Below are 22859 nucleotides of genomic sequence, written 5' to 3' on the forward strand. Positions count from 1 at the left end.
AAGTTCAAAACCTGAAATCTTAAATTAAAATGGGACAAATATTTACCACCTCAATCATAATCTTTGATAGTAACCCTATTTGTAAAGTCTCTATTCTTGTAGATGACCCCATATCTAATTTGTCTTTTTTTGCGTAACAAAAATAAAGAATTATGTGAGTGATATGGCCAAATTCAATTTATAGAAGGAAAAAAAAATTAATGTGAAGGTACATTTTGTAAAATATATTCAGTGTAATTTTAGAAAATAAAGTCTAAAGTTATGTAAATCTCATTCCTATCTCAGAGATAGAAAAATTAATTTTTTGATAGACTCTTGATTCAAGAAAAAAAAAATCAAACCATCCAGAAAAAGAAATAATTAGCAGAAATATAAAAAACAACAAACAATAACAAAAACTACAACAAAACAATATGATAATTGTAATATAAAAAACAATATATAGTAATAAAAATCGAAAAATAAAAAACTACAAGAGTAATACCACGACTACTAACATTAACAAACACCAACACAACACATTGGTATCTACAATTTTTTTTTATCCTTTTCTATGTCCTCCACGCCCTTGTATTCTTATATTAGAGATAATGATATTAAGCACATGTCTAATCATTAGCTTTATTTTTTAAGATTGAACTAATTAACTTAGATTTTCTTTTTAAAATAATAAGAATAGGTACGAAGATATTCTAATGATGTCCTAATTGGCACTTGTTATACTGTATTGTCCCAATCATTAGTAACATAAAATACTTAATATGGAAATCACACATTTATCCAAATATGGGGTTATTATTATTTAAATACTATTGAATTATTCAGATATATGGATAGATAGATACCAATATTCTTGTCTCCTTAAGGCCCTACAAAAAGAATTTCAAACAAAATTTTGTAAATGATAAAGCAAATGATTAGGCACTGAGATCTGGATATGCACCTTATCATGTATACATAAAACAGTTCTGACCTAACTATAAATGGCATAAAAAAGTCATATGTAAAATCAAAGACTTTTACAGTTTAATAATAAGGAAAATTGCGAAATAGACTAAATATATGTCATGTATTTATTAAAATAATAAAAAAATTTAAAAAATTATAATACATAACAAGAATTTGAATTTTATTTGTTTTGTTCTATATCTGTTCGTTTAGAACTATATCAATTTATTTTGTATTAATTCGTTATTTGTTTTGCTCTGATACAAGAAGAATTTATACAGAACGAACAGATACAAAGCAAACTAATACTTCGAACTATTATTACGTTAGATAATTAGTTAAATTATCACTGTGAATAGTAATTAGGATTCAAAGTACTGTTATTTTTAAAAAAAAATGCCTCGAAATAATACTAGTAATATTAGATTCCTTAGTGTTTGAAATTGAAACATTTTAGTTTCATTTTTTTGCTTAATAACCTGTCTAATATTTAGATTTTATTGATACGACTAATTTGTTAAATTTATAATCTCACCCAAAAAACGCTCCTTAATAAAAACAATCATTTTTAAGATTTGGACATCGAAAGTCTATTTCTTAGTTCAAGATCCCTCTTACTCTGATTAATGTAGTGTGATGTTTGGTCAATTTGCACGTATTTCAACTAATTTTATGAAATTTTGTCATTTTCGTCAGCAAAAGGTACCAAATAATCAGTCCACCAAGACTAACTAGAATAGATGGGAAACTGATATCAACTAGTGACTTTATCTCTGGTGAAATTTACAACTGACTTCTCATGATTTTCAATCCATTTTATTGACTACTAAATCATACCCTTAAAAAATCATATATATGAATATCTAAATCAATATTCTTCATATATCTATCAAACCATTATCTCCTATACATTTAATGATATAAATATAAAACATATGATATTTTAGCGATTTGCTAGCTCAAATTTCTTAAATATATGTGCACCCCTACTATAATACAAGGTAACATTCGTTTAATTAATTAAACAATTATTTTTTTCCCTCGATTACATATCTCATACTACCTTATAAACTAAAAGTTTCATAACCCAATTACTAAAATATGCATTCTGATATTCAATTCCCAACTTCTAATATATATATATATATATATATAGCAAATTAAATATTAATTTTTTTTAAAAGGTCTAAATTGTCAAATTTAAATTTTATATTTGTCTCTTCATAAGGATATGTATTTATTATTAGGAGTAGGTCTGTACAGGGCAAACCGACAAACCGAACCAAACCGGAAAAAAAACTCTACTAGTGGTTTGGTTTGACTTGGTTTGGTGTTTGGAAAAAAAAACCCCGACCATTATAGAGTTGGTTTGATTTTAACTAAAAAAAATCAAACCGAACCCAAACCGACCCGATTATAGATATACTACTTTTAAATTATGTTATATATATAAAAATATTTATTAAAATATAATTTATAACTATTTTTTCATATTTTTTGTTTTCTTTCTTACATTTAGATTTTGACCTGAGAAGCTTATCTAAATAATATATAAAAAAAGTTCATTTTATAAAGTTATATTATAAAGTTAAAACTTCAAATGGTGTTTTGCCTCCATCTTGTATGTTGATATTTTGTACTAGAACTCTTTTTAAAAAGCAATGCACTGTGCTTTTTATTAGATACTATGAAAAACTTGAGAAATTCGAAAAAATCGGAAAAACTCGAGAAAAATTAATATCGAAAAACCCGACTTTTATTGGTTTGATTTGGTTTATAGATTTAATAACCCGACACAAATAATTTGATTTAATTTGTAAAAAATCTGAATCAACTCGATCCATGTACACTCCTAATTAGGAGATATATGTTGACGTTTAGTTGGAGGGAAGGGACGGGTAAAGAAATCTGTTGCTGTCACAGGAAAAGACGTGTAGCATCAAAAATCAAATTCGTCTTTATATTACTGTCGCCTAAAAATGACGTTTACTACAAAATTAATAAATATGATTATACAATTTACACATTATGTTTATAATAAATATTATCTCTAAGAATTTAAATACTATTATAAAATAGAGTATAAAAATATAGTATTGATTATTATCTTAAATTCTTAAAGTGATATTTATTTTGAGACAAGCAATTTTTTAAAAATAATATTTATTTAAGGAGAGAAAAAAGAGACCTTATCGTTCTTGCCAGCAAAAAGACATTAAACACTCTCCATTTTTATCGATACTTTAAAATATAATATTTTATTATGCTGATATAAAAGAATTGCAACTTAGATTTGTTTATAGCTTTTAAATATCTAAAAAAATTAACTTTAAAAGAATAATATGTATTAAGTGAAGCTAAAACGAATTTAATAATTTTTATTTTGACGCTATATTTTTTATTAAAAAAATTAATTAAATATATAGAAATATTAATTACAAAGCTAGTAATTAAAATTAGCTACAAATCTAATAATAAGTTCAAAATTCACAAAATTTTAAAATTCTATTTCCGCCTCTAACTACCTACTAAATCCAAGTAAATTTTTTACTGTATTTATAAGAACTCATAATTTATTCACGGGATCTACCGTTATAAATGAAGTTTCTGGAACTCTCGTTTGAGCTAACCGCCACATGAAATCCATAATGCCTGATGATATTGTAGTGTTTAAATTAATTTTTGCGTATCTCAATTAATTTTATGAGATATTTATCTATTCATTAAAATTAAGATAGATGAAAAACAAAATACATATTATAATTATCTCCACTAAAATGTGAACCTGAAACGTATGATTTTTCATCACTTCATTAACCACAAAAACCATATCACGATGTTTAACTAATAATATTTCACCAACCTATTCTTATTAAATTTTTATAATAATATAATATTTGGAGCAAGCTAAGTCGGTAGCAAGTCAAAATTATAACACAAGATGTTATAGCTAAGTCAAAAAAACTCTCACAGAACAACTCTGAACGAGGAACAATAAATATCAACTGAATTTCTGAGAATTTATGCCTCATAAGATGAATTACTGCGTTGTTCCTGATTTCAAAATGGATGATGATTATCCTAATATTCCTTCTACAATTTTCAACACATCAAAGAAATCCACCATGTAAGTTTTACACCTAATATTTGTTATTTAATCTGTAGAATTGAGTTGATTTTCTTCGTTCATTTTCAATACTATACTGATCGTGAAACATCATGGCAATTAGTAAGTCCACAGTGTAAGTTTTACCCCTAATTTTCTTCGTTCATTTTTAATATTGATCACGAAGCACCATGAGCAACAGGATGTTAAGATCATAGTGTAAGTTTTACACCAAATTTTTGTTGTTTAATTTGTATATGTGAGTTGATTTTTCTTCATTTATTTTCAATACTGATCATGAAACATCACGCAGCAACAAGAAGTAAAGCACATAGGGTAAGTTTTACACTTAATTTTTGTTGCTTAATCTGTATATGTGAGTTGATTTTTTCAGTATTGATCGTGAAATACCACGAGCAGCAGGATGTTGAAGTTCCGAAGTAAATTTTTTGATTTGTCTTCTTAGTATTTTTTGGGGGGGATTATTGCAGAGCAGATGAAGAAATCATGGAGCTAATATGGCAAAATGGTCAAGTAACTATGCAAAGCCAAAATCAAAGATCTGTAAGGAAATCTCACCTTTTTTCCGAGCAATCCGCCGTAGAAGAAACGGCAGCAGCTTCATCTCCACTGTTTATACAAGAGGATGAAATGGCCTCTTGGCTTCAATCTCCACTTGAAGATTCCTCCATCGACGATTTTCTATATACTACGCTGAGCTGCGCCGCAGCACCGCCGAGAGAAATTGGTACTTCAACGGTGGAGATCCGTCAGCCTCCGGTTCCGCCTTCTGGAAGAACGATTGCATCGTCTCCACGGCCGATTATACCTCAATTGAGATGTACTGAGGGTGAATTACCAGATCGATTGCAGAATTTGGGGCATTTTTCACGGTTGCCTAATGAAGCAAGTTTACGAAATGGTACTACATCAACTTCAAGTCACTCGGTTAGGGCATCGAAGATTATAGATTCAAACGAGACTCCGGTCGCAGCAATACCTGAATATATGGTTGCACGCGTATCAGATAATGTAACACCAGATTCCGCCGTGAATGCCAGAGGTGTGGAAATGACGGCGACGGCGACGGCGACGGCGACGGCGACAAGCAGCGGCTGTAGGGGAGTGACAACGGCAAGCGAGTTGACGTTGACAACATCTACAAGTGGCTCAGGAGATAGTGTAAGCGCCAGTGCAGAACCGCCACATCCGTCGCATAAGGAGGCGGCGCATGCGGCGGCGGACGATCGGAAACGGAAAGGTAGAGAATCGGATGACAATGAAGGTCTAAGCGAGGTGAGTAAGCAGTTAGCTTCCGTTTACTACTACGTAAACAAGGATTAATAATATATTTTTGTTTCAATTTATTTGTCGAGTATAAATAAGATTTTTAAATTAAAAGTATATTAAATAATGTTATGTGAAAAATTATAATTATATACTCGTTAAAAAAATTACTAATAATTTTTTTTTAAAACAATAAAAATGAAAGTAAGATAAGTAAATTGAAACAACGTTGTAATTGTTACCTCTAATTTTTTCCTTAAGTGAATGACTAGGGTGTGTTGAGAAAAACATTTTTAATTTTTTCTAAGTTGGTTAAAAAAAATTGAAAACATTTTTTTTAGAACATTAAAAAAGATTTAATTTAAAAAAGACATGTCCATGCATTTAGCATTTTAGAATTAGGTAAAGTCAATAATATACTCAATGTTATACAATGTAATATTATTATAAGTAGAATATGGAAGAGGAAATTTCACAAATAGATACTATAAGTATCTTAATTATGTTTTTTAGCTATTATGCATAATTATGCTCTATATCTCTATAGTTTCATTTGTTATGACATTTTCGTTTGTATATTTCGCTTGTCAATATATAAATAGGGAAAGTATATATAAATTTTGTATTTAGAAATTTAGAAATTTTTCAAAATTCTGTTTATATATTTCACTTGTCAATATACAAACAAAGTAAGTATATACAAATTCTGTATTTATCATTTAAGAACTTTTCAGAACTTATACAAATTAAATATATCAACAAAATCATATACAAACAGAATAATTATATACAACATTTAGAATTTTTCATAACTTATATAAATCAAATGTACCAACAAATCGTATATAAATAACTAACGTAAGCTTATACAATTTTTGAATTTATATAATTAGAAATTAAATTAAATAGCTACATTTAATAATTAATTAAAATTATAACTTAAGTAAATAATAATCATTAAATATTTATCATTTTGCTGTAATTTTTTCAATATGATAATAATAGAATGTACAATAATTTTACTTTATTATTAGCAAAAAAGTTAATTTCAATAGAAACGTCGGATTAAAAATAAATATTTTTACAAAGATATTGAAAGCCACCTCACCGTCATAATAATGCCAAATTGGGTCGTTATGACACATGTCTTTCTACACCACAAAAATTTCTTGCACGTATGCTCATGATGATAATAGGGAGGTCGAGTAAGGTGGTTGTTGTCACAATCACAAAATACAAATTCTACTGGTCATCCTAATTCATTGGCATTTGTTTCTCTTCCAAATAGTAGTATATTTTATATCGTATTTACGATATAAAATCTAAGAAGGAAAGAAAAAAATTTAAATTTTATGACTTAAAATAAATCATAAATATTTGTATAATTAAAAATTATTTTATTAAAAGTAAAATAAGTATTTTAAAATTAAATTGCTACTAAATATAAAAATGTGTCATATTTTTTGGAATGACTAAAGAGAAAAGTGAGTCATATAAAGTAAAACAAATGGAGTAGTAAATTACAAAAATAATGTACTGAGTCTAATTTGAATAGGATAAAATGATTTTTGATATACTTTTAGCTTAAAAGGAATTGGTATAGTAAACTACTTCAGCTAATTTACTTTATAAATATGTGTTCTAATTTGATTAAATACAAAGTTTTTTTTAAAAAAATAATTATGATTTGATATTAAATAATTGTATGATATATGAATGCCTTTTTAAATCTTGTGAGAGAGTGTCAAACAAAATTAAAGAGAGAGAGAGAGTAACAAAATAACTTAGGTTCTTTCGTTATCAAATTTGCCTTTTACTAAGTAGTATTTTATATAAATTAGTTCTTTTGTTTATATGCCACAAAGTTTCATCTTCTTTTTTTTCTTTTTTTGATAGATAGTTAAGTTCTAGTCATGCTAGTAAGTTCTTTCGTTATCAATGTTTGCTATGAATCTTTTAGTCTTGTTAGAGACTTACATGCCATTAGAAAATGTAGAGAATATATAGTGTTAGTGAAGCTAATTCTTATTTTTATATTGGATTGAGACTAGTTTAAATGGCGCGACATAGATTGAGGTTCATATAGCCGACCTTAATTTGCTTGGGATTGAGGCTAGGGCTGTTCAAAACTGAACTGAAACCGATAAACCAAACCGAAAAAAAGTTATTGATTTAGCGGTTTCCGTAATTATCGGATTATCAGTTCTTAATTGTTTAAGGTTTTTTTTAACGGATTAACCGATAACCCGATAGTAACTTAATAATTTATATTTATTATTATTCGGTATATAAAGTCCTTCACTTAAGATTTAGTTTTCATGCTTTTATTTCTAGTTGTCTCAATTTTTTGGTTATTATATAATGTTTTACATTTGCTTTTAAGCAAGACGCAATTTATCAACTCATGTGCATGGTTCATTTAATTTGTCACCTTGTTTCTAAGTGATTTTCATTTTTTTTCTTTTTCGAATCAAATCTTAACCGTTAAACCGATAACCGAACCAATAATGATCAATAACCGACAAATCGATAATCGATAAACCAATATCTTAATGGTTCTATAACGATTTGGCATGTCTATAAACCGATAACCGATAAACTTCAAAACCGACCCGAATCGATCGCTATGCAGCTTAATTGAGGCATACTAGTAGTAGTAGTTATTGTTGTTGTAAGTGCTTATTCAGATATTTTCATTTATTATGTTGTTAAATTTTGCATCCCTAATATCCTAGGATGTTGAGTTTGAGTTTGCTGATGCAAGGAAGCAAGTTAGAAGTTCTACATCCGCAAAGAAATCTCGCGCAGCAGAGGTCCATAATCTTTCTGAAAGGGTATAATACTATTCTCAGTCTGAAGGTTTTGATGGCTTTAAGTCTTCTAATTTTATGTCTGTTTACTCAATATTTGAGTGTTTTCAATAATGCAGAAACGCCGAGATAGAATAAATGAGAAGATGAAGGCTCTACAAGAACTCATACCACGTTGCAACAAGGTTTTGACATCATCTTTGAATTCACCATACATTTTGTTCTGTTCATCATAGAAAGTCTGTTCTTAACTTTACATGTATATAAGTTTCTCTTTTATTAACTTTCAGTCAGACAAAGCTTCAATGCTGGATGAAGCAATTGAGTACCTTAAATCATTGCAATTGCAAGTACAGGTATATTTGTTTAGCATTCTTTTTTGTTCTCTTGGCACCTTGCAAATCAAGTTCTCTCTTCTTGTAACAGAAGTCCTCTTAGTTGCTTCCTCCCAAGTCCTAACACCCATCAGTCCATTTGTTCAGTCTCTTAATCTATGTTGCTCGGACTCTTCAAAAATGTCATCGAGTGCGTGTCGGATCCTTCAAAAGCAGTGCAATTTTGGAGTATCTGACACAGGTGCGGCAACAATTTTGAAGAGTCCGAACAACTTAGCTCTTAATTACTAAAAACATAAATTGTTTTTTTGCTGCAAAGGAAACTTTTTGTTGTCTGCTAAAATATTGAATACTTCAACATCAGAATGTTGGATAGCTTATACACATCGAGGAGCTCACTTCATTGTTTCATGTGTCTTAGATGTCAAAACTAGTGAAAATTCAAAACACTTGATTTCCTATTCAAGACTGTTTTTCTGAGAATAAATTCAACTATTTTCTGCTTCTACAAGTTATTAATCTACTTAGGGGTCGTTTGGTAGGGTGTATAAGAATAGTGCTGAATATGCTGTATTAGTAATGCTGGCATTAGTTATGCCGAGATTATTTCTTATTCTAGTTTGGTTGGGTATTAAAAATAACATAGAATGCATAATTTCTAAAAAAATTATTTGTTTACAAAAGTACTCTCCACAAATACGATGAAAAGGATGTGGAAAAGGTTTTGAGGGGCAATTGTGTTTTTAACCATGCTAATGCGTGCATTAAAACCCCTTGCATTGCTAATACCATGGTTTCCCATGTATTAGTTATACATAGGATAATACCAAATAAAGGATACGTGGGTTGAAAAAGTGTACCAAACAAAGTATTAGTAGTACACAAAGCTAATGCATGTATTATTTGTCCTAATGCATCTTACCAAACAACCCCTTAGAGTATGTAACATCTTTTCCTTAATCTGGTAATCTGATTATTAAGCCTCATATTACAGATTTATTGTTTTTTTGCTTATTTTGCTATTTTTACAAAATAAGAAATTTCTATAGACGTAGATTTTCCGAAGCATAGTACAAAAAAGTAAAAAAGACAGCTATCCTAGATGTAGGTACACGACAACAACCGTGTATCAATCCTCAGCTAGTTGGGTTTGGCTATATGAATCTTGTATATACATTTTTCTTTATTGAGACCATTTTACGGATGTGGATAGTTCTAGTTCAGTATCTGGATATTTGATATTCTCTGAATTATAAGGAATGTAAATGACTCAGACATACTGCAGCTTTTTTCCCTATTCTAATTCTACTTCCCCAAAGAAAAAATATATATTTGCTTGTCGTCAACACTAGATATTGTACAATGAAGATATAAGACATGCCTTTCCTATACATCAAAGACATCTATTCATATATGCTTCCAGCATATCCTGAGAAGGCATGATGTTAGTTTTTCTATTGAAATCTATTGAGATTAAGTAGCATTTGCCACATGGGGTTTTGAATTCAAACTCAAAAAGTTTCAAATTCAATTTGAGATAAGAGTTATCTTCCATCCACTGCTACCCAATGCATTGACACTTCATTCGATTCTCTTTTGAACAATATTGTTTTGGTACAAAATATGAAATGGTATATTGAGTTTCGGTAATCTGTTAGTACGTGTTTTCATTGAGATGAGTTCTTTACTTATTGCTGTGTTTCCTTTCATTTCTTCTTCTCATTTGATGGTTCACCTCCTGAAAATATTTCCATTGTATAAGTTAAATAGTCCATTGCTGAGGAGAGTACTCCCGGCAATGTTCTTTGGTGCTAAAAAGGTTTTCATTTTATCAGAACTGGAGAGTTCTAAAATTCTAGTATCTTTGAGGTCATAAGAAGTTGGTCAGTTGCGGAACTTACTTCTCCAATCACATTTCACTAAAAGGGCATTAAGAAGAGGATTATTAAGTAAGATAATAGCTGGACCTGAGTTAATAGTTAAGGATTAATATTGGAACCTTCAAACTCTTCCGAAGTTTAAGCTGCAATTTTTCCTGGTTAACTCTCTTTCAGCTAGTTTTTGGTTCAAGCTGGGTATGATATGTCCAACACTGAAGAAATTTGATCAAGTACCTCCTCTGTTATGATGCTCATTCCTTTATAGTCTCTTTGAAGAAGAATTGGCACTTTTCTATATGTGGAAAATTTTAACTTTAAGCTTTCTAGTTTACCTTTTAATTAATGGACATGTTCTTACAGACAGAGAAATGTCATGGTATGTGTAAGACAACAAGTTTTAAGGATATTCTTTGTGTCAAAAATATTTCTTTCTTAAACAACATGCTCAGTCAAACACCTCTATACAAAATGAAATACATGGAGTATCCTTTATTTCAGATTTATCACTTATTCTTTATCCCGCCTTGTGACGTAGTAAACTAGTAATAATTTCCTGATGATAATTTGACATGTGCTGCATCTTCAATTAAGTTCTTTGAAAAACATTAAGTGATCAGTTTAGGCTACAATTTGATCATACCTGCTTTACTGCAGATGATGTCCACGGGATGCAGCATGGTCCCTATGATGTATCCTGGCATCCCGCAATACATGCCAACAATGGGAATGAATATGGGTATGGGGACGAATATGGAAATGGGCATGCACCGGCCAATGGTGCCATATACGCCACTAATGCCAGGTCAAGCAATACGGAATGCAGCTGCAGCAGCACAAATGGCTCCTCAATATCCTCTTCCGGCATATCATTTGCCACCATTTCCTGCACCTGATCCATCCAGAATCCCAGTTGAGAACCAGCCAGATCCTCCGAGGCTAAACTCACATGCTGAACATAATATTAATCAGCCAAGACTTCCGAATTTAATTGATCCATATCATCAATATTTTGGTCTACAGCAGGCACAACTGATGCTAACCCAGGCAAGTCCTTGTTTTTCTCACTCTTTATGTTTATATCCTCTCTTTTTTCTCACTTTAGGTATCCGGTATTCATAGGAAACCAACTATTCTTCACTTCCTCTGTTTGCTTTTATGTAGCTAATTGCTTAGGTAAAAAAGTTCATTCCTGCTAGACTTTTTTCTTGTCCTATCCATCAAGGGGAATGCAACTAACACTAAATGCAAGGAGAGGTGTCAACTAGCACTATCTTCTCTGTTTGAAACTTGTATAGTTTCATGAGTCTTAAATGATTTTGGAATTCAGTGGCAGCTCCTGCACCCATTGATATTGCACCTTTTGAACACATCTCAAGCTCGGTATTGTAACCTCAGTACTGTTCACATCCACCTAATCGTGAGACACTGATGAAACCCGACTAATTTGAAGTGACACATATTTATTTTATTGTCATGATAACTATGTTCGTGTTGAAATTTTCACCTAGAGTTTCGTCTTGCAACATAAACTAAACTTTAAACTGTGGTCAATCGCCTTAATTTATTGCGTACTCTTCGAAGAAATCTTTTGACAATAGACATTATTGAAATGCAGAATCAGGGAGTGGAACAGCCGAGCAGCAGTAAACCAAACAGCTGCATAGAAGGAAGTGCAGAGAATCATCAATCTGGTAAAGCATACAATTCAGATGGTCACATTTTACATATTACATTATTATGGTTGTTCTTGTACCAATGCTGAAGGAGGAGGAATGATTTCTCAATATTGTTGGAGGCTTAAGTAGATCTAGGATTTCTAGAACATGCATACAACACTTTAAAAAAAGGAGAAAAATGAAGTTTTAAGTTGGAATTCAATCCGTATTCTTCTAGGTAAATAATTCAGTATCCAACCAAGTGCATCATTCAACTTTTTTGGAACATATGGTCAGCAGATAATATTAAACCAATTTTAGGAAATACATACGCAAACCTTACTTCTACCTTGTAAAGGTAGAGAGGTTGTCTACGATAGACCCTCGAGTCACCAATTTAAGGAAATTTGTACACAAAATACCTAGTTTGACAGAGAGAATGGGTTCACATGCACCAAATTTGGGCAGTAAATCCGTCCCATGTTAGAGGATGGCAAAATCAATGCTTCTTGCACTGTCTACTTGTTATGTTCCAATTATATATTTCAGAGACAAAAGAAGACAAGCAGCATGAAACTTTTAGCTTATTTTTCTTAAATCTCTTGCACAAGTTCCACAGGAAGATGCTAAGAGATACTTTCTCTTCTAGTTGGACTAGAAATTTATGATTATTAGTGCCAAATATCAGATTGACCGGCATAAACTTGAGATTTTATTCAATTTATGTGTGTTTTCAGGTTGATTACAAGGCGGAGGATCGACCACGAGAGCTTCTCCCGACCAAGTTTTGTAGTGTAAGAGAAACAAGAGTGCAGTCTACACTGGCTGACTACTACAGTATAACATCACTAATTTGTAATTATAATGACATGATAGAACTAGTATTGTGCTTTCTATATTATAGATCTTTAAAATCCTTTTCTAAGAGAACTAATATTTATTGAAGTGTGTCACCATTTCATCTTCAGAGAAAAATATTTAATGAAAGAAATGATATTTGTTGAAGTGTGTATTTCTCTCATCCAAAAATTGTTAAAGTTATGAGAGTAAACACATTTTTATTTACTTAATTATATTCTCAACAGTATTCAGTGTGAAGCAGGTTTCTATGCATTTCCGACTTACGATCCCTTTCTGCCCGTGCTCCGGTGGCGTCAAGTATCCATAACTGGAAAGGAATTGTGGACCTTGCACAAACCACCTGTCACAAATTCCCGGTAGAAAAAGATTTTGCTAACGAAAAAGCCTTTAATTCTACCCAATACCCCTTCCTTTTCCAAATATTTTTACGAATACGCTTTTTTGATGGGAGCTGGCTATAATAACTGCAAGTTTTACCATACCAACAAGAGGAGGTACTAGTCTAAGCTTCCAATATCCTTCACCCTTGGACTACAGGACGATATTCGTCTAAGACTTCCAACTGTTTATTGAAAGTAAAAACTACTTTCCAATCAATTATGACTCCTCACTCAAATATTGATAGTGTCAGTGAAGTTCTCGGAGGAAAAGCCGGCTATCGGAGTCAAACCGATGACCAAAAAAACAAAGCTATATCGACACACTTTGTTCACGGTACAAATACAAATAATTGGAAGCAAGGGGGAGGAGGAGGGCAGAAGAGCAGAGCATGCTGAATTAGAACAGCCTGCAGTTGTATCACTAATATCTTCAAGCAAAATGTAAGATTCAAGCAAAATCTTCTTGGTAGATACCCAATAACAAGATCTTCCTTCGTTACAGCACTGCTTGTTGCATCCTGTGTTGAACGTCTTTATTGACTAATTATGGACAAAATCTGCAGTCACATTGATGTTAGTCAGGCAGTACCAAAGAGAAGGTTGAATTATCAGATGTATTATGGTTTAAAAAAAAGGATATTAGATGCTTATACTGAGCAGAGAAAGAAGGAATTTAACGTATACCTTTTCACTGAGTATGCGGAATTCTTCCTTTTCCATTGCCTTGTCAAGTTCCTGAGAGACAATAATAGAAAATTGAAGCAGCGTTAACATACCTTTTGCTCTAGCAAAACACGCATCAGTTTGAGCAAGAGATGATAGATATTTTGTTCCACCACGAAAAAATTACTATTTGTTTCTTTCAAAAGATTTTCAAAATACACCTGTTATAATCATGCATAGGATTAAATGATTACTAACGATGAATTCTCTCTTTCACTATCTGCATTTGGTATTGTTATCACTTGGAGATAAAAAGAACAATGAATGAGAAAGAAATAAGGTTTTGGTTGTGTATCTACGTATAATCTTCAGTAGAAAGAAGGCTCTATCAGAACAAGTATTTATTTCAGTTATTTTTCGTAAGCATTTTGACGAAATTAGATATATTATCCTTTGACTTGACTTCCTACCTCCACAAGGTAGTGGTAAGGTATGCGTATACTCTACCTTTCCCAGACCCCGCTTTGTGGGATTTCACTGGGTATGTTATTGCACGTAATCAGATATTAAGTGGGACTATGGTGTACTTACATTCTCTGCATCCAATGAAGAATCCAGGTTGTTTATGAGTTTTTGAAGCTCTTTGTTCCTCGTAGCCTCAACAATTTCAGTGGAAGAAGCTGCAGTGAAGCTAGAAAACATCATGGGGGAAAGAACAATTCAAGAAACAGATATTAGTTTAGCACATAATTAAGAAATTCCTTCAATGCTACCAAAAGTGCAATTTCTAGTATATAACAAATCCGTAGTTCTCTAGGATGGACATAAAAGTGCCAATTAATGGACTGTAAATCTGATAAAACTTTTTTTTTATAACAGTAGTGTCTGAGCCAGCTTGCGCGCACCTTGACTAATTCTACGGATACCTGCTACCTCCTGAACGAGGAGCCGTATGAGGTGAAAATTTCATGTACGGTTCTGTAGAGTGGCAGTAAGGGTGACTTATCAGTCAACTTTTCTACTATCACCCCAAAAAAACCAAACTCTGCCTTACGTAAAGTTGCCAGAGTTGGCTCGCCTTTGACTCTAGCCTCTCATTTAACTCGCTACTTCGTCAACTTCTCAGTCTCTCGTGAGTGTGGCATGCACCTCTACATCTTTTCCTATCTATAGTTAGGGGACTTCTTTTCATCGTTTGTGAGTTGGTTGGGCCAAAGCGAGAGAGAGCTTCTTGGTAGAGGTAGTCAAGCTAAGAGCTAGAAAGTTGCAATTTGGTTAAAAGCCAGTAGCACGATAGTTGTTCCTCGGTCTCAGTCCATTCAGTCAAGGCAGAAGGCAAACCCCAAGGCTTGGACAGATGAAAGGAATCACCTAGTTTTGCTTTGCCTCGGTTGGGAATTACGTCATGGTTCTCAATCCATTTCATTGACCACTAGGCCACATCCTTGAGTTACAGAATGATAAGCTGACCAAGCTCTGACAATAATTGTTATTGTGCCTTATCCTTCTATGATAAAATCACAGCTAGTCTCACCAAGGTGCCAACACGATCATGAAAAGTCAAGACTCAGATAATTACGCTAATCCCCTCTCTAAGACGGAGACATAGATTATGGATGTGTCATGAGTAAAAACTCGCTATTAAAGTGGAAGTATGTGCATTCTCAAAACTAGTATACATAATAGGTTACATTAGAAAGCAAAATCAGTCTCTTATTAAGGTGAGGTTCTTAGCAAGTCATGCCTTCTATCTTAAGTGAAAACAATGTGTCAAACATAGATGCTGCTTCATCCGGGCCTTCCGTACATCCTGATTTCGCCTCTGGTCTAAATCTTCAAGACATAGACTTGCTTCATTGCAGGAAATAATATAACTTCAAAATGATTTAATGCAATGAAGCAAGCTTGACTTTTACATAAAATCATATCATAATCACAGTGGAAGCGAAATGAAGCCTGAGACATTCATGTTCTCAAACTACAACATTGTTATTTGTTGAAACATTTTTTCCAGACTTATGTATAACTCTTCAAGGGAGGTAACAACATAATTCTTGTTCTCACTACACAAACAATTTGCAACATACCTATAGACTCTAGTTGTGACTGATTCAGCGCTTCGCTTGGCTCATCAACATAGATTGGCTTCTCCACATGCAATGCTGGAGCAGGAGCTGATAGAGATAGAGTGAGGCATGTTACATTCTCAATATTAGCATATTATGCATATTAAATGAACAACGAAAAATAGTGCCAAAATTCTACCAGCTGAAGTCATCACTGTTCAACGCACACAAGTTGGAATCGAAGTGTAAATTGTTTACACAAGTCAGTTTCTAATAGAAAGCAATTCGCAAGAGAAGGCGTGTCAGGTATCAAAGTTATCACCACAAATGCACATGGCTATTGAACATAATGCACCATCACCCGCAAAAAGGATAGCTAAATGACAAACAAATGATACTAACAAAGACAATAAACTTAAAACTACAGTTAAAGAGAAAAAATATATGCATATCATTCACATTCTTATTATGGTTATGCAAAGATATAAGAAGGAAAACAAGTTCAATTTTTTCTTCTTCTAAGCCATCCTTACCAAGTTTTTCCTCAGAAGCTGGTTCTGCATATGGTTCCGGTTTTGGTTTTCCACATGGAATTTCTGCATAACCCACAAATAAGCTCATGAAAAGACCATCTTTTATTACTATAAAATACAAAAACCACAAGTATTACCCATAAGAATAATTAGATTTCCAAAATATGTTTCCAAAGAACGTACCTTTATGCTTCCTGAAACAGACCAAAGAACAACTGCAAGATCAAAACAACCATAAAAGAAAAAATTATGGGTTTATCAATATTCAAATCCCTAGTAACAAAACCCATAAATTACAACCCAAAAAAAGAAAAATACTTACCTCTATTACATCTCAATCCAAACTAATTGAGTTCACTCTATTCAGAGGCGAATCCAGAATCCAGAATCTAAGTTTTATTAAGTTCAACCTTTAGGGGTCATTTGAGGTAACTTATTCATACATTAATTTCTGCCTAAGTTATTCAATGTTTGGTAGCTAGTTCAGAATATAAGTTATTCACGTATAAAATTAATAGAATATTTGGTTTGCAAATTTAAAAATCTACATAATTAATACATATATAAACTTTTAAAAAAAAAGACTCAAAACCCAGAATTAAATTAGAAGAGTGGAAACTAAATTGCATATATATGTGCATAATTCAACTAAATAAGCAGAGAAAGAGATGGAATTTTTTACTAGGGTATGAAGCAGCTGGGACACTTGTATTTCGACTTTGCTTCATCACATACTTCACATTTTTTGGATCCCATTTTTGTTCTTCTTTGTGATTTTTGTTCTTGTTATCTCTAATCCCTTTGAACAAATAATCAAGAAGCTGATTAGATGATGTTTGTAAAAGAAAAAGGCATAAAGGAACTGTTCCCTGTACAAAGCAGAGAAGATGAAAGGTTTTTGGGGTTTTGGAATATATATATATATGGAGGTTAAATTGCAAGACTGGTCCCCTTATTTTGTGTTTAAATTCAATTAGGTCCTAAGAAGCCGGTTCGACTTATCAGTTATCGTTTTGTAGACATGCTAAACCGTTATGAAATTATTAAGATATCATCTTATCGATTCTTGATTTATTGATTATTGATTGTATCGATTCGATTATCGATTTACCTTATCTCAATATCTAAATAAATAAAGGGTGGGTGTTGAAAAGAAACCAACTTTGTCTCTTCAAGAAAGCTTTGCTTGGTAGGCAATGCCTGCTCACTTGGGCAATGCTCTGAATACAAAAGTGTGTAGTTTTTCGCCCCTTCTCCCATGTCAAGTCATATATAGCAAAGATTTTACACACAAAAATATCATTGAGAATCACTTATTCGGAATAAGGTGACAAATTAAATTAATCATGCACATGAGTTGACAGATTGCATCTTGCTCAAATGTAAACATTGACACCTTATAGGATAATCGAGAGTTTGAGACAATTAGAATTGTATGTATGAAACTATATCCTAAATGAAGAACTTTATATGCCGAATGATATAAATATAATTTATGAATTTACTATCGGATTAATGTTTAACAGGTTAGAAAAATCTCAAATAGTTAAAAATCGATAACCTTATATAATTAAAAAGAAACTTTTATCGAAACCTCTAAATCAATAATCCATTACCGATGAATTAATAACTTTTTTTTGAAATTAAGTTATTGATTTCGATTCGATTGTGAACAGCCCTAACTAATTGGGACTTTGGAATTTTTCGAACAAATGATAGAAATGGTCCCTTATGTATGTTTGGGGATAGGTGGGAGTAACCCCTTAAATATATGTTCTGAACAGTATGATCCTTTATTAAAACTGAATACTTTCATTTTTGTTAAATACTCCCTCCGTCCTATTTTAGTTGTCATGATTTTCTTTTTGAGAGTCAAATTATATGAACTTTGACTAACATTTTAAGATATATTTTTTTATCATATTGATATGAAAAAAATTGTAACTTATAGTACTTTTAGTATAGTTTTTGCATCTCTAATTTTTTACTTTTTAATATTAAGTTAAAGTAATATAATTTAACTTTAAAAATTAATCAAATTGCCTTTCGAAAAATACAACATAACAACTAAAATGAGATGGAGAGAATGTTTAACATAAGTTATTGATTATGGATTTAGATATCGGGAGGAAAAAGAAGAAAAGAGGAGGATTGCATATGATTAATTAGTCAAGGATTAAATGGGGAGGGCCTAAGTGAGGTCAAAGATGGGGAGATTGGGAAGAAGTAATAGGCTAGGATAGCAGACTGAATTAGGGAAGCAACTAGAAAGGTGTTAGGGGTCTCGAAGGATAATTCAGGTGAGCAAAAGAAGATTGGTGGTGGAATGGGGACATCCAAGAAAAAGTTCAAGCTAAGAAAGTGATTTATTCGGCATGAGTGGAAAGCGTGGAGCGGAGAAAAAAGAAGAAGAATATGGAGAGGTATAAGAAGGATAAGAAGGAAACAAAGCTACCATTCACGATGGCTAAAAAGACAACATTTGAGTACTTGTACCAGGAGATCGAGTGCAAAGGCAAGGATAGGAATTTATGTAGGCGAGAGAGAAAAGCATATGACCTAGACCAAGTGAAGTGCATCAAGAATAAGAATGGTGAAGTGCTGGTAAAAGAGGCTCATATTAAATGAAAATGACAAACGTATTTCCACAAACTCTTGAATGAAAAAGGGAACAAGAATATTGTGTTGGAAGAGTTACAGCATTCTTAAAGTCATATATGAGAAGGGAAAGAGAATCGAACCAGACGAGATTCCAATAAGTTTTTAAGAGAATGCAGAGGAGACAGAAATGAAGTGGTTGATTGAATTATTAATGTCTTATTTAGGACGAATGCCAAAAAAATGAAAATGAAGTATTATGATTCCATTCTACGATCCATCCATTTGCCACCTTAATTTTAGCCATTAAATATCATGGGTAGATCTTTCCAAATTAATTAAGCATTGCATCTTCTTGCAAGAATTATGAAAATCCCAAAGTGCAAAAAGTTAATAATACTTATATGGCCATTTCAACTCTTTTAAAAAAATAAATATAATGTTGAAAGGTAATTACAACTTCCTGGTGTATTGTTAGATAAAAGTAAAATATTTATGATTTGCTTGTTGCCATGCTAATTAATATCGATGGTTAGCATTGTTTCAGATCGCAACCAACAATTGATTTGCAAAAAATAACGCTTGGACAAAAACTATACAAATATATAAGTCTAGCATGAGACCAAAAATAATTATAATATCTCATGAACTGAATTAATTTTATACAAAATAATTCTTCTTTTACTTATGCCTTCGAGATTTTATTTGTATGAGATCAAATCTATAAGCCAGAACGACTATCAATGAGAGGTGAACATGTGCAAAAATAATTCACTCCTCATTTTTAATAATCCATTTTGCTAATCACATTTATGTGTGACAATAGATATTGTGGACTCGTTTATTGGTGTTTTGTGTTTTAGTTTAGAAAAAAAATGACAAATTTCAATTAAATCGATCAATATTAAATTAATACCACATGATAGTGTAACACCACATTCAACATTAGGAAAACATGTCAATTAATACATTGAAAGCTCACAGAAACTCAAACAAAAATTACAAAAAAAAACAATAAAATGACATTCTTAATGAACTTTAATACCCAAACTTGCGTGAAAAATATTACTTAACTATAAAGATGAACTTCACGGATTTCAGATATCAAATGAGACATCAAAAAAAAATGAACTCATAAATTATTCTTCTCATGATCTCATGGCTTTGGAAGACTTGCACCACTACAAGGTCCACAACCACCACCCAACCCCCCTCCACCACCAAGTCCACCAACACCACCACCCAACCCACCCAATCCACCAAGTCCACCAGCACCACCCCCCAACCCACCCAATCCACCAAGTCCACCAGCACCACCACCCAACCCACCTAATCCACCATCACCACCCCCTACCCCACCAAGTCCTCCTACCCCACCAAGCCCTCCTACCCCACCAAGTCCACCAGCACCACCTACCCCACCCCCAACACCACCAATAGGCAATCCATTACTTCCAACACCACTAAATCCTCCAACACCACCAAACCCCACAAAATTCTTTTGATCAACAAGTCCTTTCTCACTAGGCACTTCTCTAGCTCTTGTGGTACAAACATTATTAATTGCTAATAAGCCAAGAAAAATAAAAACCATAGACAACTTATTAGCCATATCTTTTATGTATCTTTTTTCCTAACAAACAAAAACTCTCTTCTTCTTTTTTGTCACCCTTAATTTCTTTTGCCTTTTCCTATTTGGATACCTAAGTGTGTTTCCTTGAGTATCCTTTTATAGGTAAAAATGTATTGGTATCTTGGTGGAAAAGGGATGCAAACATTAAATGGGATTAATTGCAATATATAATATCATGCATGGGTCTTTTGACAATGATCATTCTTTGAACAAAGAGGTACTTTTTTTCTGTTCACTTTTATTTGCTTACTTTGAATTTTGCATTCATTTTAAGAAAGAATGATATGATATTATCTTCTTAAAGTCATAACACTAGCTCTAACCAACGCTTACACAATTAGATCAAAATAAAAAAAAATCACCACGAACTAATAAAAAATTGTGTTATAAAATATGATTTTTTTCATCGAACTAGCTCATTGAGAAAATGCAATGTGAAAAACATATTTTCACTTCGGAAAGCTTCCTAATTTTTTATGTGAAAACAATACTATTTTTTTTCTTATTAATAAATTAAAATATATGTGAGAATAGCCATTGAATATTTTTCAATGAGAAAACAATGATTTTTAGCACTGTTAGACATTATTACCAATCTGTAATATTGACATAATCCAACAAAATCTTAATATTATCTCATTTATTAATACTATTATCAATAAAAAAGACACTCTGGTGCAAGAAGTATCCCACATTCACTAAGAGTTCGAAAAAGAATCACACCACGAAGTTAATTTATTAGGTAGTCGACCTTGATACTACATCAAGTATCAGTGACTGATTCCATTACTCGATCAAAAAGAGGGTGACTGATTCCATTACTCGATCGAAAGGGAGGTATAGAGATTAATTCCTCATTGCTCCATAACTCTTCTTCCTAATACTATTATCAATCTTTAAAAAACAAAATTAGAAAATATTTTTCACTTTTCAACCAAATACCAAAATAATCATTTTATAAAAACATTTTTAAAAAATTGAGCCATTCATAATAATCTGTTCGAAAAATAACTTTATTTGTATCAATCACAACCAAAATATTTAGTGCCACTATTTTTATTTTTTATTTTAGGAAATCTCTGCTAGCTTTTAATTCATTTACTAACAAGCATAGCTGGGAAGTATGGGCCAAAACAATGAATTTAATTTACGCAGGTGATCAACTGCTAATAAATTAAATGACTATATGGAAAAATTAAATAATAATTTTGGTGTAATTTATATAAATTTCATAGTGTTAAGAGTTAATTATATTATTTTCTTACTCTTTTTCAAATTATAACAATCCCTTAAAATTTATGGATTTCGTATGCATCACTGGACTTCTGGATATATCAGCAACATCTGTATACATAAGGGAGAGATGTATCTGAGAGGGAATAAAAATATATCAGAGAGGGGATAGGACATCCAGATATGCGAGGGATGTATTAGAGGTGGGGATAGGGATGTATCAGCAAGAGGAGATTTTTGAAATTTTTTTAAATGACAGAAAATTTTAAAGATTATGATAAAATAATATGTGTATTTAGATAATTTTTTTAATTTTTGCTTTGTTTCACACTATAATATTTCGATTCAGGAAATTCAATTGAACCCCATTATTCATTTAGCTCCGCCCTGTCTACAGTGCATGAAGAATTAAAAAAAATTGGCCACTTATAAATAAATAGAAAAAAAATAGTCTTTTCAGATTTTTTATATATCCAAATAAAGATTTTTTTTTAATAGAAAATATAGTTTTGGTTCATGATTTTTGGTCATCAAATGGATCTGACTGAGGGAGCCATGTGAAACCCCATTTGATAATATATCACTTTTGCTGGTGGTTGTGAAGTTAGCATTCATTTCTTTCCTTCTGAATATTGATAATGTGAAGAAAAAAATAGTGCAATTTAATTTATTATAATATGTAATAATTATTTTATTTTTTAAGCTATTATATCAAATTAATGTTTAAGCCCCTTTGAGGAATATTGAAGGTGATTTGAACTTGTTAATTTCGAGTTAAAAATTAGTAATTAAATTGAGTTGAAATGTTTCTTTATGACATATGTATCTCATATACAAATATAAGAAAAATATACATTGGATACATAGGGAA

The 22859-nt window shown here is 31.8% G+C and overlaps 3 protein-coding genes and 1 long non-coding RNA gene across 5 annotated transcripts; 1 reads left to right on the forward strand and 3 right to left on the reverse strand.

Moving 5' to 3' along the window:
* Window positions 1-417: 417 nt before the first annotated feature.
* LOC129901073 (uncharacterized) lies at window positions 418-4723 on the reverse strand. Its single transcript, XR_008769751.1, has 2 exons — window positions 4634-4723; window positions 418-869 (listed from the first exon to the last, which is right to left on the reverse strand). It is a non-coding gene; the product is annotated as an uncharacterized LOC129901073 (long non-coding RNA).
* Window positions 3828-13023, forward strand: LOC129901072 (transcription factor PIF1-like). 2 transcript variants are annotated; one of them, XM_055976191.1, is made up of 8 exons: window positions 3828-4075; window positions 4546-5350; window positions 8077-8175; window positions 8271-8336; window positions 8442-8507; window positions 11021-11410; window positions 11982-12057; window positions 12759-13023. In XM_055976191.1, the coding sequence occupies exons 1-8, from the start codon at window positions 3972-3974 to the stop codon at window positions 12761-12763; spliced, it is 1611 nt and encodes a 536-aa protein (XP_055832166.1). In that variant the 5' UTR covers window positions 3828-3971; the 3' UTR covers window positions 12764-13023. The 2 variants fall into 2 exon arrangements, with proteins under 2 accessions (XP_055832166.1, XP_055832167.1); XM_055976192.1 differs by lacking the exon at window positions 3828-4075 and adding an exon at window positions 4098-4390.
* Window positions 13024-13475: 452 nt separating this feature from the next.
* Window positions 13476-17405, reverse strand: LOC129901640 (uncharacterized). Its single transcript, XM_055976889.1, has 7 exons — window positions 17207-17405; window positions 16708-16739; window positions 16525-16587; window positions 16013-16099; window positions 14517-14605; window positions 13947-13997; window positions 13476-13819 (listed from the first exon to the last, which is right to left on the reverse strand). The coding sequence occupies exons 1-7, from the start codon at window positions 17278-17280 to the stop codon at window positions 13796-13798; spliced, it is 420 nt and encodes a 139-aa protein (XP_055832864.1). The 5' UTR covers window positions 17281-17405; the 3' UTR covers window positions 13476-13795.
* A 2873-nt stretch (window positions 17406-20278) lies between these two features.
* On the reverse strand, window positions 20279-20797 carry LOC129898858 (glycine-rich protein 5-like). Its single transcript, XM_055973570.1, has one exon. The coding sequence runs from the start codon at window positions 20732-20734 to the stop codon at window positions 20279-20281; it is 456 nt and encodes a 151-aa protein (XP_055829545.1). The 5' UTR covers window positions 20735-20797.
* Between the last annotated feature and the right edge of the window lie 2062 nt (window positions 20798-22859).

This window comes from Solanum dulcamara, chromosome 8 (assembly GCF_947179165.1).
Source record: "Solanum dulcamara chromosome 8, daSolDulc1.2, whole genome shotgun sequence".
NCBI classification, from domain to species: domain Eukaryota; kingdom Viridiplantae; phylum Streptophyta; class Magnoliopsida; order Solanales; family Solanaceae; genus Solanum; species Solanum dulcamara.

Bases quoted from the DNA above. Each gene is read 5' to 3' on its own strand.
- LOC129901640 (XM_055976889.1), bottom strand. From the start codon at position 17,280: ATGGGATCCAAAAAATGTGAAGTATGTGATGAAGCAAAGTCGAAATAC. The intron at 16,740-17,206 runs GTAAAAAATTCC...TTGATCTTGCAG, and splicing joins CCCAGCTGCTTCATACCCTA to TTGTTCTTTGGTCTGTTTCA. The intron at 14,606-16,012 runs GTATGTTGCAAA...GCTTCACTGCAG, and splicing joins GTCACAACTAGAGTCTATAG to CTTCTTCCACTGAAATTGTT.
- LOC129901072 (XM_055976191.1), top strand. From the start codon at position 3,972: ATGCCTCATAAGATGAATTACTGCGTTGTTCCTGATTTCAAAATGGAT. The intron at 4,076-4,545 runs GTAAGTTTTACA...GGATTATTGCAG, and splicing joins ACATCAAAGAAATCCACCAT to AGCAGATGAAGAAATCATGG. The intron at 8,337-8,441 runs GTTTTGACATCA...ATTAACTTTCAG, and splicing joins TCATACCACGTTGCAACAAG to TCAGACAAAGCTTCAATGCT.
- LOC129898858 (XM_055973570.1), bottom strand. From the start codon at position 20,734: ATGGCTAATAAGTTGTCTATGGTTTTTATTTTTCTTGGCTTATTAGCA.